Below are 16,896 nucleotides of genomic sequence, written 5' to 3' on the forward strand. Positions count from 1 at the left end.
TCAGCCCAAAGAGCAATCAGGGTTCCCTGCCCTGTGCGAAGACCAAGGACCACCCACCTCCATCCAGGTCTAGTAAGGTGAGCATCAAACAGCCTAGGCTCCCACAAAGCCAGTACGTGCAGTAGGATCAAAACCCAGTGCCATTGTTTTGAGTTCTCAGTAGTCCTCATTGTCTGCTATGTTCAGCGAGTCCAGTTTTATCCCATGCTTTTTCAGACCCAGGCCAGCTGGCCTTGGTGAGTTCCCGATAGAACATCCCCATTGTCTCAGTGTGTGGGTGCACCCCTCGAGGTCCTGAGTTCCTTGCTCATGCTCTCTCTTCTTCTCCTGATTTGGACCTTGGGATTTCAGTCCATTGCTCCAATGTGGGTCTCTGTCTCTGTCTCCTTTCATCGCCTGATGAAGGTTAATATTCAGGAGGATGACTATATGTTTTTCTTTGGGTTCACCTTCTTATTTAGCTTCTCTAGGATCACAAATTATACGCTCAATGTCCTTTATTTATGGCTAGAAACCAAATATGAGTGAGTACGTCCCATGTTCCTCTTTTTGGGTCTGGCTTACCTCACTCAGGATAGTGTTTTCTATTTCCGTCCATTTGCATGCAAAATTCAAGAAGTCATTGTTTTTTACTGCTGAGTAGTACTCTAATATGTATATATTCCATACTTTCTTCATCCATTCTTCCATTGAAGGGCATCTAGGTTGTTTCCAGGTTCTGACTATTACAAACAATGCTGCTATGAACATAGTTGAGCATATACTTTTGTTGTATGATAGGGCATCTCTTGGGTATATTCCCAAGAGTGGTATTGCTGGGTCCAGGGGTAGGTTGATCCCGAATTTCCTGAGAAACTGCCATATTGCTTTCCAAAGTGGTTGCACAAGTTTGCATTCCCACCAGCAATGGATGAGTGTACCCCTTTCTCCACAACCTCTCCAGCAAAGGCTACCATTGGTGTTTTTTATTTTATCCATTCTGACAGGTGTAAGATGGTATCTTAAAGTTTTCTTGATTTGCATTTCCCTGATCGCTAAGGGAGTTGAGCATGATCTTAAGTGTCTTTTGGCCATTTGAACTTCTTCTGTTGAGAATTTTCTGTTCAGCTCAGTGCCCCATTTTATAATTGGGTTGATTAGCCGTTTACGGTCTAGTTTCTTGAGTTCTTTATATATTTTGGAGATCAGACCTTTGTCAGTTGCAGGGTTGGTGAAAATCTCTCAGTCAGTGGGTTGCCTTTTTGTCTTAGTGACAGGTCCCATTTATTCAATGATGCCCTTAGTGTCTGTGCTGCTGGGGTTATACGTAGGAAGTGTTCTCCTGTGCCCATGTGTTGTAGAGTACTTCCCACTTTCTCTTCTATCAGGTTCAGTGTGTTCAGACTGATATTGAGGTCTTTAATCCATTTGGACTTGATTTTTGTGCATGGTGATAGATATGGATCTATTTTCATTCTTCTACAGATTGACCTCCAGTTTTGCCAGCACAATTTGTTGAAGATGCTCTCTTTTTTCCATTGTATACTTTTAGCTCCTTTATCGAAAATCAGGTGTTCATAGGTTTGTGGGGTAAAGTCAGGGTCTTCTATTCAATTCCATTGGTCGACTTCTCTGTTTTTATGCCAGTACCAAGCTGTTTTCAATACTGTAGCTCTGTAATAGAGTTTGAAGTCAGGGATGGTAATGCCTCCAGACAGTCCTTTATTGTATAAGATTGTTTTGGCTATCCTGGGTTTTTTGTTTTTCCATATAAAGTTGATTATTGTCTTCTCCAGATCTGTGAAGAATTTTGATGGGATTTTGATGGGGATTGCGTTGAATCTATAGATTGCTTTTGGTAGAATTGCCATTTTTACTATGTTGATCCTCCCAATCCAAGAACAAGGGAGACCCTTCCATTTTCTGGTGTCCTCTTTAATTTCTTTCTTCAAAGACTTAAAGTTCTTGTCAAATAGATCTTTCACTTCCTTGGTCAGAGTTACCCCAAGATATTTTATGCTATTTGTGGCTATTGTGAAAGGTGATGCTTCTCTGATTTCCCTCTCTGCTTCCTTATCCTTAGTGTATAGGAAGGCAACTGATTTTTTGGAGTTGATCTTGTATCCTGCCACATTACCAAAGGTGTTTATCAGCTGTAGGAGTTCTTTGGTAGCGTTTTTGGGGTCGCTTATGTATACTATGATATCATCTGCAAATAACGAAAGTTTAACTTCTTCCTTTCCAATATGAATCCCTTTGATCCCCTTATGTTGTCTTATTGCTATTGCTAGAACTTCAAGCACAATATTGAAGAGGTATGGAGAGAGTGGACATCCTTGTCGTGTTCCTGATTTCAGTGGGATGGCTTTGAGATTTCTCCGTTTAATTTAATGTTATGTTTGCTGAATTCTTATCCTGTTTCTCTGTAACCAAGATATTTCCCCCGGTCTTGTTTTAGGATTTTTTTCCCCCTTCATCTCTGATCACCTGCAACTTGCATATTATATACTCAAGTGCAAATTCAGTTTGCGGATGAACGGTTTGGTGTCTGATATTAGTTTGTGGAAGATGACACACAACTTCAGATAATCCTATGGGCTTCCTTTCTCTCTTTCGTTCCCCTCTGTGCTGGCTAGTTTTATGTCAACATGACACAAACTAGGGTCCTTTGGGAAGAGCAAACCACACTTGAGACAATGTTCTCACCAGATTAGCCTGTGAGTAAACCATTAAGTGTGTGTTTCTCCATGGTCTCTGCATCAGCTCCTGCAGCTCCTGCCTCCAGGTCCTTGCCCTTCTTGAGTTCCTGCCCTGACTTCCTTCAGCAATGGAGCATGATGTAGAACTACAAGCTGAAGTAAAGCCTTTCCTCCTACAGTTGCTCATGGTGTGTTTGATCACAGCTACTGACCCAGCTACTAACTCGGTGTTCTGCAGGAGAAACTGCCGCAAGTCCTTGGATGCTCTGGCTCCCTTTGCCATTTGTGTTTTTCACCACGTCTCAGTTTGAACATACTATGTTAGTATCTGTGAGCTCACAGCCTCTCTGACATCTCTTTATCCTTTCCTGCACTTTTCATCTTTGCTTACACGCCATCTGCTCTTACATGCTGTCTACTTTTTCCTCTGAGGCCCATTGCGTGGAATTCAGAATTTCTTTAAAGTCTAACTCTGGGTCTACTCTTTGATGCTTTTTCCTTCCGTATGCCTTATTTCATTTTGTTGGGAGCTGGGCCTGATGCGAAGGACCTGGGACTAGTACTCAGGAGCTGGCCTCTGCTTTTGGCTGCTTGTTGGGCATCGCTTTGTCCTGTGACTCCAGTTCTCTGACAGATGTAAGAGATTTTCTTATTTTCATTTTGTTTATCTATCTTTGGACTCCAAGTTTCTTATGGTTGGACCAGAAACTATAAATTTACTTCCTTCTCTACCTTCCCTTCTTTCCTGCATCCTTCCCTGTAATGTATTATCCCCATTCCCACTGGGCATCACTTCAGTAAGGTGGCCATGGGGTGGATAATGGTCTTGCCCTGACTGGAGTGTGTCTTATTTTGGGCCCAGCAGGGTGGGGGTGGTTAAGTCTCAAAGATGGTAAGACATAGCATGGTTGTAACATAACAAGGATGGTACGATGCATAACATCTTCCAGGTGATTCTGAGGTGGCTTCAATGAGCTATGACAGGCCCGTCTTATGAGCGGTAGGCCTTCTGAGGGTGAGGCAAGTGTTTAACCCTGGGTGCCCAGGCTAGTGGGGCACTGCCTGTGTGCTTACTCGGTCTCTCTTCTCCCCACACAGAATCGCAAGTGATGGTGTGCACAGAGGACAAGCGGAGCCCTGCACGACTGGTTAGCACAGCAGAGCCGGTAGCTGTGCTTGCTGGTGGGTGGGCGTGAACCTCAGGACCCCAGTGTCACGCTCCAAGAGGAAACATGTCTAAAAAGGGACGCAGCAAGGGTGAGAAGCCCGAGACGGAGACGGACTCTGTGCAGATGGCCAACGAAGAGCTACGGGCCAAGCTAACCAACATCCAGATAGAGTTCCAGCAGGAGAAGAGCAAGGTGGGGCAGGGCCTCTGGCGCCGCCTCAGGCTGGGCTGTGAGCATTGGGCTCTGAAGGGGTGTATTACCGGGTTTTGGAGCCTTGGCTGCCCCTCCCGATAACAGGAGGCAGCTGTGCAGACTGCATGGTGGCAGTTTTCTACCCCATGCTACCTATGAGGCTTGGTGGGACTGCGAGATTCTTTGCATTTCAGCTTCTCTTCCCTGCAAGATGGGGGTGGGGTTGTGTGTCACGGTAGGAGTCCTGACAAGTCCTCTATGAAGAGCCTGTCTCTGTCACAGGAGCTTTCTCACCCTCGTAGGGCATGTATGAGCTTTGGAGTCTGTTGGAAAAGTGCCTGGCTGGGGACCACATACTTCCAGAAATCAGTTAAGGTACCGATGTCAACCCAGCACTGTGGGGGAGGCTCCAGCTTTCTAAGTCACAGACCTGGTGGCCTCTTTCCTTGGTTCAGCCAGACTGGCTTCCTGATCTTGATGATGTCACTGACTTAAGTAATTGCTGAGGGATTTAAAGTCTCCCGAGTCTTGTTCTGAGCTTGCAGATGATGTTCTAGTTCAAGGCTGTCCTCAATGTCTGATAGAACAGCTACAGGGGAAAGCCCCACTGCCATGACCTTTGCTGTGGCTGTGGCATGGGAGGGTCTGAGGTCTCTCAGCTGCACAATGGATCCTTGGGGAGCTGGTCACAGCGCCCTCACAATCGGAAGCAGAGAGCAGTTAGTCAGAGTCAGTGTTCAGCTTGCTTTCTCCATTTTGATGCAGTCCAGGACACCCTGCCCAGGGTACTCCCTACTGCAGAATGGTCTTCTCATATTGATTAATGTAACTAAGATAATTCCTCCCAGACATGCCCAGAGGCCCATCTTCATGTGACTCTAGCATCTACCAGGTCGGTGTTAACATTAGCCACGACATATGGGATTTGGTTGGACCCATTATAATGTCCTAGTTTATATGGATCTCCTCATTATTGGTCCTGTCAGCAATTTAATGCTATTCTAACACCCCAGTATTTAGAATGTTAGCTCATCTGTTCTGGGAGGTGCTGCAGTGTGGATTACAGACCCACGAGAGTCTCCTGACACCAGGGTGCTCTCAGCCTAGCCATGTCCTGGCTGCTGTCTCCTCCTGACTCACCCTGCAGTTTCCATAGGACTTTATCTGTCCAGTCACTGGGACGAGTTCTGTTCTCAGGGAACTCAACAGAGCATCCCCCGGGCTAGCATGGAAAGCCCAAATGTGTTCATTAAGGTGTCATTGAACATGACATCATACTAACCGGCAAGGCCATGCTAATAGTGTCCTTACGCTGGAAGAGGAGTCATCAAAGGCTTGAGGGCGAAGAAGGAATGTGGGGCAAATGTTCATTCCACCATTCATTCAGTGAAGGACCTGCATGCATACTGCAGTGGCCTGTTGGGTGACCTGCATTTGCCATGAGGTGACTCAGAAGCAGCCCCTTCACTCATCTGGTGGTATAGAGGCACGCAGAAGCTAGTGCTCGGTACGTCAGAGGTCTCAGCACACGCAGGGCAAGCTGGGCCTGTGAAGGCTTCTTGACCATCTTCTAGCTGGCCCCAAAGAGTTTGCTGTCTGGAGAGGAAGCAAATAGACTCACACTGCCTCAAGTGTTCCACAGCCCACATAAACAACCCCAGTAATAGCTGGGGACAGGGTGAGATGGGCATATGCTAAGCCCGAAAAGGCCCCCAAGTCTGAGGTAATGTGGGGAGCAGGGATAGCCGAGGAAAGACCATGCAAGTTCTGGCTGTAGCTTGCTGGTGATTTGGTAGATTTTACAGTAACCAGTCCGTGTTGTCTACCCCAAGGCTGGCACCAGCCTTGGCCTGCAAAACTGAGTTAGACACCGACTCTGCCCTCAAGCGGCTGAATGTCCTAGGTGGAATAGCAGTCTGCTCCCCGGCCCTGAGTGTCAGGACCCGGGGCTCTTACAGTAGCTGCTGGCACAGCTCCTAAGCCTTGGATGTCGGGACCCTTAGATCTTTGGACGTGGCAGTTCCTTGAACTCTGCCAGCAGCTCTGGCCTTTGATTCTTGAAGCCTGTCACCTCTGCTGTCTTGACTTTCCTCCTTCTCTGGGCTTCCACTGCCTTGAGCTGTCTCCTGCTTTCGCTCCCCACAGTCTCTGCCCGGTCCCTCTCTGTGATTCTGCTGGCTTCTTGATTCTGGTGGTACCACACTGCCACCACCTCTGCTGCCACCCTTACCTACACCACCTGTACCCATGGGGAAGCACAAAGGTAGACAAGACTTCTTAGGATAACCTCTTCGAACACCAGGGGGCAGCACAGAAGGGTGTGTCCTGCTGGGTTAAAAAGTGAAGGTTACAGCCTGGTTGTGCCCTGGAGAGGGTGTGGCTGAGAGTGACATGCAAATGTGGTATTAATAATTTCTACCAATCACAACACAGCTTCCAGGTATAGCAAGGTCCAGTTACAGCCGTTTCACTGCTGCAGTAACGAGCTTTCTTGCGTGAGGGAAGGCCCCTCCTCCAGTGAGACAGCTGCAGGGTGAGCCAGGTTCTCTGAAGCTCAAGAAGTCCCAGAGCTGAAGCCCCTTGTGTTAGTTCCTTTTCTCTGCTGGGAAAACAAAGATTCTTTTTTTTTTCCTTTTTTTTTTTTTTTTTTTCCGAGACAGGGTTTCTCTGTAGCTTTGGAGCCTGTCCTGGAACTCCCTTTGTAGACCAGGCTGGCCTTGAACTCACAGAGATCCGCCTGCCTCTGCCTCCCAAGTGCTGGGATTAAAGGCTTGTGCCACCACCACCCGGACCGTAAACAAAGATTCTGGCTGAAACGGCCTGAGGGCAGGGAGCTTTAAGGAGGACAGGTTTATTCTGACCCACCTTTTCAGAGGACCCGCCCATCATGACAGGGGAGGTATGGCATAGCATAGCCCATAGTTCATGTCAGGGAAGCAGAAAAAGACTTGCCAGAGCCTAGCTGGAGTTCTCCCTTTCCCTCTCATTCCATCTAGGCCCCCAGCCAATGTGACGGTGGTCCCAGCTGCTGGGTAGGTCTTCCTCATCTGGTCTGGCACCTTACAGGATGAGTCTAAACCCAGTCCCATTGATGGTTAAGCCTACCCTTTGTCAGCTCTATTTAAACCCTAGCATTCCACCCTGGACCCCAAAACGCTTTTCATGGCCATCTCAGAATGTAAAATACATTCACTCTATGTCCATGAGTCCCCAGAATCATAACACTTCCAACACTGTTAAAGTTCAAAGTCTCTGCTGAGACTCAAGGCAATCTTTTAGCTATGAAACCTTGTAAAAATAAAAACAAACTTACATGTTGCCAAAATAGAATGGACCAGGGCCATGAAAGGAGCTGTGGGAACAAAGCAAAACAGACTGAACCTCTGAGGGGCAAACACGAAATCTTGTAGCTCCATGAATAACACGTGGTGTCGTGGTGTGAGCTCTGACGGCCTTGGGCAGCCCTACCCCCATGGCCTTGTCATCTGTAGCTCCTGTGAGCTGTGTCCTGGGCCGGCTTCCCTTGTCTGCAGCTTTCTTCAGAAGCTGCTCCCATTCCTGGCGTCTCCAACATCCTGATGTATGTACTGTGGCTTAGGCTTCACCGTCAAGTGTCCCGCATTGCTGGCATAGCGGTTTCTTGAAGGGGCTCTCATCTTACCTCACATTGCCTGACTTCTCAGACTCCCTTAAAAATCTAGGTGGACACCTACCACGACACCATAGCTCTTGTATTCTACATGCCTGTACTACCAATGCCAGTGGACAGTGCCAAGGTCGGCTTCTAGTTGGAGTAGACCTGGATCCATGGCTACTGTAGTCTCCTTCTATACACGGTACTAAGTGCTTGGTTCCTCGTTAATGGTAGCAGCCATCTCTAACCACCATACCCTCCTGTCTACAAAGTTCAGCTGTCTCCTTTTCTGCCCAAACGATTGCTTTTCACATTTTTCTATGATTCTTACTCCATATTTCCATAGAAAACCAGAAATTTCCAGATGGTATCTTGAATGACTTGTAGTCCAGGGCTCAAAACAGTTCTTCCCAGCCGAAGTCCCCAGCAGTCGGTCTTTACTGCCCCGCTCTGTCCCGACCTCCAGCCAGAACCACCACTGAGCTCTGCTTGCAGCCCTCTAGGCCTGTCCAAACTCGTCCACATTCCTCCCCCAGACCAGTCCCAGCCCCGAGAACTATGCAGTCATGTTTAGTCTTAGCAACGACCCTACTTCTTGTGTCAATTTTAGGTGTATTTTTTTCTTATAGTTATGACAACACTGGACAGACACCACTGAAGAGAGAAACGTCTTACTTGACCCTTCTGGCTTTAGAGGGTTTTGTACATTATGGCAGGGAAGGTGTAGCTAAGCAGAGTGGCAGCCAGACATGGCAGATAAGAAGCAGAGAAAAGCGGGATGCTCAGGTGGCATTCTCCTGTCCCCCTTTGTTCCATCCTAGCCCATAGCCCGTGGGATGGCACCACCCACGTTCAGGGCTGCCTTTCTCCCCTCATTTAGTTTTCTCTGGAAATGCCATTGCGGTCATGTCTAGATGTGCTCCTCGCCATCACCGAGATGATTCTAAACCCAGTCTGCGAGGCTGACACCACACAGTTGTCTGAGGCAGACAGGGCTGGGACGGCAGTCCTGGCTCAGCGGCAGTGTTCCTTGCATTTTGAGTCATCTGTGAACTGTTTGAGTCTTGACATTCTGGCACTAAATTCACCATGATAACTCCAGTTCCAGCTCTGGGGGAGGTGACCAGTGATGACTGGCATCCAGTGTTGTTTCCGTGGTTGTATGTGATGTCAGGAGATACTGGTCTCCTACATCTGCCTCAGGATTGTCATTTGCATCTTTCCTGGCTGTTAATGGACGGATGTGCCAGTACTGAGATGATGTCATAAGACTCACTTAATTCCCCCTATTTGGCTATAAATCGTGTGGTCTGGGGAAGACATTGCTGGTTTCTTCGAAAGTCTGGATAACCGAGGCAGTTTGTCTCAGTGCTTTGGCACCCACTGTTACAGGATCCCACAGGCATTCTAAGGGCTGCTGTGCAGTGTGTATCCTGGGCTATTTGACTCACCTTAAGAAATCACTTCGTAGGTGCATTTTACTACAGGCCATGTAAAAGGTTTGCAGACCAGACCCACCCAGCATGCTCAGGCTGAGCACAGGTCCTGGGGCCAGGTTCCCTGAGAGGCTCAACCTTTATAATTAACACACACATGCATACACACACAGATGCACACACAAGATACACACACGCACACACACAGATGCACACACAAGATACACACACAGGCATGTACACACAAGATACACACATGCACACACACATAAAACACATATAGATGCACACACAAGATACACACATATAGACACACACAGATGCACACACAAGATACACACCCACAGATGTATACACAGAAGGTCCCACTGTGGTGGTTTCTTAGTCTCATTAATAAAAGAATTTAAGAATGGACAAATAGAGGCACCGGACTGTTTGTAAAAGAAAAAAAAAATCCCCTCGTCAGGTGAGCTGTAAACTTCATCTGCTGCCAGAGGAGGAGAGAAGAGCAAAAAACCCTTGCTGGTGAGGAGGTCAGACACAAGCTGACCGATAGTCACATGGTGGGGAGAGAAGCCCAAAACCTTATAGGACAGTGGGTACACCGGCATCCCTATGAAGTTGCCAACTATGAGCTTCTGTGCTAGGAGTGGGAATTCTGGGAAGGAATTTCATTAAAAAAATAATTATCCCACCTATCTCTTTAGAGTGGACTAAGGTGAGCCCACCTTCCTAAGTGTGGATCCTTAGCTGGATGGCAGTAACCCAGGGGTTATGTTAGGGCTCCACCCTGCCCCTTTGGGTGGCTCTGGGCTCTGATTCTAGAAACACTTTACTGTTTGGAATCTTCCTGGCTTTGGTGAGAGACGGTTTCTGTTCCAGGAGTCTCTAGTTTCTTGTCCTTTCTGATACAGTTCAGCACTGAAAGGTCTTCAAGGTTTGGCTTTCCAGGGAAAATCATAAAACAACTGGGAAGGAAGATCCTGGATGAAGTTGGGGTGGAGAACGGGGAGTTAGAGGACAGTGGGTGTGGCCTACAGGGGGAGTTAAAGGGCGGAGACTGGAAAAGTGCGGGTCTGCACCTAACCCCTGTTCCTGCTCTGGTGGCAGGTGGGCAAGCTGCGGGAGCGTCTGCAGGAGGCCAAACTGGAGCGCGAGCAGGAGCAGCGGCGCCACACAGCCTACATCTCGGAGCTGAAGGCCAAACTTCACGAGGAAAAAACGAAGGAGCTGCAGGCGCTGCGTGAGGCGCTCATCCGGCAGCACGAGCAAGAGGCAGCTCGGACAGCCAAGATCAAGGAAGGCGAGCTGCAGCGGCTGCAGGCCACGCTGAACGTGCTGCGCGATGGCGCCGCAGACAAAGTCAAGACCGCACTGCTGGCCGAGGCGCGCGAGGAGGCGCGCAGGACCTTTGATGGCGAGCGCCAGCGACTGCAACAGGAGATCCTGGAGCTGAAGGCGGCTCGCAAACAGGCGGAGGAGGCACTCAGCAACTGCATGCAAGCCGACAAGGCCAAGGCCGCCGACCTGCGCGCTGCCTACCAAGCACACCAGGATGAGGTGCACCGCATCAAGCGGGAGTGCGAACGTGACATCCGCAGACTGGTACGTGGCGTCTCTCGCCACAGCACTTTCTCTCAGGCACCTGGCGCTTTATTTGCAACAGGCACGGTTGGAGGTACTGGGGTATTCACAAAGTCCTGGCTCTCTCCGCGGTGCTTGTAGGCTTAGCATGGCAGGTCTCTCCTGCGGCATGGTTCTGGGCAGATCTACAAACTGTCCGGAGCAGTTTTCCTTGTCTCTTGTAGTGGGGCTTGCGGATGGAGGATAGGGAGCTGTAAGAGAGGACCTTGGTGGCTGTAGAGGCAAGGCTGAAGGTCCAGCTCTTTTTCATTCACCCGAACTGGGAGTGGACGCTACATCTGGGTAAGACCCAGACCTGCAACACGGAATTGTGAAGTGCAAAGTATTGGAATTTTTAAAAATGGGGTTGGGATGAGGGTTGTTAAGTGAAGATTTCTGAGAGAAGGAGGAGACTTCACTGAGCCAATAGCAGTCACCACCAGCCCTAGTCTGTGTTTCCCAGGCATTGACCCCACTAGAGGTTAAGAGATAAGTAGAACTTGAGCCATCTCAGCGGTGACAGGAGGGAGCAGTTCCCAAACTGGGCTAGCTAACTCTGGTAATACTCTTCTCTCATCCAAGTACTAACCAGGCCTAACCCTGATTAGCTTCTGAGATTAAATGAAATCAGGCACCTCCAGGGTGGTATGGCCGTAGACTGGTAATATTCTCCTGAGCCCTGAAGGATGTGGAAGGCCACTGGGGGCCTGCAAGGCATAGTGGCATCTCCTACAGTCCTAGAAGACACAGGAGACAGTGCTCTCTGTACATGTATGGGACTGTGATGAACAGCTGTGTGTCCATCAAGACTCTGAACAGCCTCCCCAGCTAGCTGAGATTCTCAGACTGCGTAAAATGGTGATGTTTAGAAGAGCCACCGTGAAAGCTGAGGGCTGTGTTAGGTGGAACGTGAAAGGGCAGGGAGACGGCCACGCTGGCAGTGACCTTGAGTGTAGCCAGCCTGCTGATTTAGATGTAAAGGATCTCAGTCAGGAGGTTACACTGGTCCTAAATAAGAGCAGTACTTAGCAGTAAAGGGTTTGTCAGGAAAGCCTAAGTGTGTAAAAGGAAATATTTTGAAGACTAAGAGGAGGAAGAGACAGCCCTGTAGCTGGAGTTGGCGAAAATCTCTCCGAGCTAGTGGTGGGACTTGCAGGCAGCCTACAGGGGTCCTCTTTGGGAAGGACGTACATCACATAACCCTTGTCAAAAGTCTGCTGTGCTTCACAGTGTGAGGACTGCTGGTACCACATCAACCCACAGAGCAAAACACACTGCAGATGAAAGAAATGCCGGAAATCAGCCATCCAAGCTGCTTTATGAGGAAGGAGGGCAGACAAACAGACAATTGAACTGGGTAACATGCTTGCTGTGCAAGCCCGATGATCCCAGTTAGATCCCAGGAACCCTTGGTGGGAGGAGAAAACTGAGTCCTATAAGTTGTCTTCTGACTCTACATGCATGCCATGGCACATGCATTCCCATACTCAAATACATATGTCATAAAACACACTATGATAGTGATGATGATGATGATAATAATAATAATTTAACCTCCCATAAAGTAGAGCAAGGAAAACTATAAAGACTAAGAATTACTGAAGACAAAAACAAATAAAGAAATCAAGAAGTTTAGAAATTAAGATTGATAAATTGATTCAGTACCGACAATATGGATGAAGGGAAACATGGCTAACTATAAGTCTTGGGAGTGGCCTGGGGGCAATGCAGAAGCGAGGGCTGACATTGAAGACACTCTGGGTTATGTGGACCAACAGATGAGATGTACTAAGAGGAACTGGCGGATACTAGCATGGTACTTCCACACGTAGAAGAGCCTAGGCCTGGTGCCCCAACAGGAAAGGCTTTCAAATTTCAAATATTTAAGGAGGAAATGAAATGAATCCTGGTTGCATCAGCTACTTGCCTCAGTGCTAAAATCAAATACCTGATAAAATTGTTCCTCAAGGGCCCAGCGGTGGTGGCGCACGCCTTTAATTCCAGTACTCAGGAGGCAGAGACAGGCCGATCTCTGTGGGTTCGAGGTCAGCCTGGTTTACAGAGCTAGTTCCAGGAAAGCTGCTCAAGGAAGGAAGAGCTCATTTGGGCCTCACAGTTTGAGGGGTGCAGCCCATCCTGGTGGGGAAGGCGTGGGGCAGGCAGGAGATGGAGGCAGCTGCTCACACTGAGCTGCTCAGTTCATTCCCTGGAAGCAAGGAGAGATGGATGGATACTGGTGCCCAGCTGACTTCTGTTTACTCAGTCCGGAACCCTACGGGGCATCCTACCTCAATTAAACCTGTGGAAACATCCCCATAGACACACCCAGAGGTGTGATTCCTAGCTGCTTTTAATCTGGTTAAATTGACAGAGATTAACCCTCACAGTACCATCCAGGCATCCAGGAAATAGAGGTGTAGAAAATATTCAAAGTCCTTAGCTAGTGATATGTGAAGAATTGGGGGACTCTTATTTTTTAAGAACATAGCTAGAAGAATACTAATTGAGTATTAACGAAGAAAGACCAGGGCTATATTGGAAGGCTAAGAAAACATGGGCCAGGTTGAGTTAATTATGGAAATGTTAAGATCAGTTTAGTATTTACCGATTTAAAGTCAGAGAGTATACTTTATTTATTTTTGATGTTTTGAGACAGGGTCTCACTGTATAGCTTGGGATAGCCTGGAGCTTGCTATGTAGACCAAGCTGGCCTCAGACTCATAGAGATCCACTCATAGAGGCCACCACAGGCTTTATTCTGGCAATGAAGTAAAGGATTAAACCCCATGTGTCCATTTTCATCGGTGCATTCCAATCATTTTAAAATTCATCTTCCGGACTCTCTCTTAGAATATCTGAATTAAGGTGGAATTGCTCTAATCTGACAAGCTGTCCTTTTGGAAATCTGCTAACAATGTTTGTCATAATGATGAACCAGCTAAGGTTTCCCACTCAAGTTCATGACCCAAACAAAGGGACTGTTGCCACCTCTTCTGTTCAGCTTTGCACTAGTCAGGCACAGAGGATCACGGAAGAACTAAGTTCTAACGGTTGGAAGAATAGGAACCTGGTTGGTTATATGTGAATTCCGTGGTGCTGCTGCAGGAGTCTGCGATCTGCTCCCTGTCTGTTTCATAGCACAGGCTGGGTAATTATGGGTCTGGAAACTGGAAAGCCAAGGTACCACCAGATTCTATGTCTGGCGAGCACCCAGTCCCTGATCCCACGATGGCACCATGTCCTCAACAGTGGATGGCACAGAACGGCAAAAGGGAGGCACGTGATGTCTTCAGCCGCTCGTACAAGGTCATTAGTCTCAAGGCTTCTCAGAACTAGCAAGCACATTTGCCCAAGCTCTGATACTAAGTGATACAAAATACCCTTTGTTTCTATACACTAGCAGCAGACAGCTGGAAAGAGAAACACTTAAATGGCAGGAAGAAGGCTCCAGGAACAACTGTAAGGCAAGTTGTGTAGGTGTTCTACCCTGATACAAAGTCTTGCTGAGAAGAGTTAGAGAGCTAAGTAAACAGTTTCTACTGATGAGAATGTTGATGAAGTGAATGCAAGCTTCCCAGAATCCAAGTTAACTATTTTCATAGGCTATTGTAAGAATTTTCCTATGATGCGTGTGTGTGTGGGGGGGGGGGTCGATAGAATAGAGTGGAGGGGGCCTGGGTTGCTGAGGAGGGAGGCGATAACAATGACAGCGAAGACATGATGATAACTAAACATTTTCTTACCCAGTCCTCGTAAGCTTCCAAATGACAGTTTGATCCCCAGAGTTCATCCGGAGAAAACAATGAGTGTGGGGTGTATCAAGAGTGGGTAATGGTAAGCAGCGCACAGGAGGCTTTGCACTCAGCATGGATGCTGGCTTCCCACACCTGCGCAGATGGAGCCCCTCTCTATTAACACCGCCAAACCTATATGTTCTAGCTTCTTCCTGAAACCGAGTTCTTTTAGGGCAGAATTTCATGCAACTGGGAGGAGTGGCTGGATAGTCAGCGGAGCGCCGATGACTAGCCCCGGTGACCAGCCCCGGTGACCAGCCCCGGTGACTAGCCCCGGTGACCAGCCCCGGTGACTAGCCCTGGTGACTAGCCCTGCCCCTCCCGTGTGGGGAAGTCAGTAGTCAAGCCCAGGTGGGATGAACTTTTCTGAGTACACTCTGGACAGTATAAAGATGGTGTTTCTATTTGAAGGGTAGGACTGTGCAGCACAGATCCGGCAAGCAGATTCTAAGTTAGATCTTAGCATTTGAAGGACCTGGAGTGGTAGATGTGCATGGGTGTGTGCGTGTGTGCACATGTGCGTGTGTGTGTGTGTGTGTGAGGGTTGAAGCTTCATGCATTCTAGACAAGCATTCTTTCCCACAAGGCACACGTACAGTTTTTGGAGTTACAACCTTGGAGAAGGAAAATTTTCTAGGTTGTCACATGACTTCTTGCACGAAAGGAAAAGTGACCAAGTCCTCAGCACAAAGATTTATTTGGCCTGGAGGGACAAAGGGCAGGAGATAGACAAAGACAGAAGATAGAGGATGGAGAAAGGGAAGGGAACAAGGAAAGGGGGCAGGGATATTTATTTGCCCCCTGAGGACTGCTCTGAATTGAGAGGAGACAGATGTGGCCTGTGGGCGAAGGGCAGTTTATAAAGGTAGGTTAAGGGAGAAACCCTTTGTTGGGATGAAGTGTTTAATTCTAATTAGGCATGTTAATTAAGTGAGCCAAAGGGGGAGTTTGATTGCTGGACTTCAATACTTTGATAGCTGAACTTTGTTAATCAGCCTCAGGAGCCAAATAAGGAAATAGACCTTGGTAGCTAGCTTTAGAAGTAAGGTGGAAGGGAAGGGCAGGGCCTGCCAGAGCCATGCTCAGGCTGACCCAGAGCCCCTTCTAGACCAAGTTACAGCAATTGAAATAGTGAGGCTGAGAGTAAAGGCAGATCAAAGGAACATAAGGGGCTCGAACAGCCCTGTAAATACGTGATCATGTGACTAAGGAACAGGCTATCTTTGTGGTGTAGTAGGAGGTGGATGGCATTTCAATAAACAACACTCAGACAGTAGGGTGTCTATATGGGGTGTTTCTGCTGTGACATATTTATATATGTCGTATCCAGCTGCTGGGTGGCTCGTGTAAAACGTCCAGTAGTCCCAGGAAATCATCAGAAGCTCCGTGTCTCACACATGGGAGCCTGTGTCTTCTACATGGGAGCGTTGTGAGGCAAAGCAAGCAGAGTAAGCCTGTCAGTGTGGAGACCCTGGACCCAGCCGTGACACTCTGAAAAGGGGAGAATGAGATAAACATGCTTTCCAAGGAATAGGAACCAAGCTGGCAACAGTGCTGCTCGGACACAAAGGGAAAAATGCCTAGGGAAGATGCACTTAAGGGTTATCCATGGTCCTTAGTTTAAACCTCAGATGCTCAGATAAAACACTGAAGCCTATGCAGTGCTGGGAAGCAGATGTGTGGCCCGGGGATGGGTGAGACCTGGGCCATTAATGAATTCACACCCCTGTAAAGCCCTCGCATCTCCTCTGAGGTGTGCCACTATGAGAGGATCCAGAGCAAACAACAACAAACAGAAAGGGCTCAGCTGAAAGCTCATTGAAGAATCTGAGGATTTGTATATGCTCGAGGAAGAAAGGAAGGATGTGCCATAGACCTTCAGGTGGGCCGAGTAGAAGAGAGAGGCAGGAGTAAACAGATATCATCAGTGCTTAATCCCAGTGAGCACAGAGCTACCAAGCCCCTTAAAAGGAGAAGCTCCTACAGGAAGGTCACATGTTAAGTTCGAAGGCCTGCTTTCCCTGAAGGACAAAGAAAAAAACACTATGCAAATAGGCAATTAATACTAATGTGAATAATAGCACAGTCAGTTAAAGGAATATTATACAGACGTGTGGAAGAGTGATTTCTGATGTGTACAAGAACTTGGGTGGACTCAGACAAGTGTCGGGAGAAAAAAGTCAACCCGAGGATGAGGATGAAGGCCTATCTCTACCCAGAGGGAGGGGAGAAGGGGAAGGAGGATGGTGGCACTAGAGGACAGAGTGGAGGCTGCCGGCAGGGTGGGGCTGTGAAGGAGGGTCCAAAGGAGCTCCATGGACGTTTGGTAACATTTTCTTGTTGCCCCAGGAGGGTACATCACTCCCAGAC

The 16,896-nt window shown here is 48.1% G+C and overlaps 1 protein-coding gene across 4 annotated transcripts in view; it reads left to right on the plus strand.

Annotated features, from left to right (window-relative positions):
- Jakmip1 (janus kinase and microtubule interacting protein 1) overlaps positions 1-16,896 on the plus strand; it is a 124,110-nt gene that overhangs the window by 58,184 nt on the left and 49,030 nt on the right. For all 4 annotated transcript variants that reach the window (XM_057771102.1, XM_057771103.1, XM_057771101.1 and 1 more), the window contains exons 2-3: positions 3,777-4,039; positions 10,220-10,714. In XM_057771102.1, the coding sequence (XP_057627085.1) occupies positions 3,911-4,039; positions 10,220-10,714 (624 nt within the window). In that variant the 5' untranslated portion in view covers positions 3,777-3,910. The remainder of the gene's footprint in view (positions 1-3,776; positions 4,040-10,219; positions 10,715-16,896) is intronic.

This window comes from Chionomys nivalis, chromosome 6 (assembly GCF_950005125.1).
Source record: "Chionomys nivalis chromosome 6, mChiNiv1.1, whole genome shotgun sequence".
NCBI lineage: Eukaryota > Metazoa > Chordata > Mammalia > Rodentia > Cricetidae > Chionomys > Chionomys nivalis.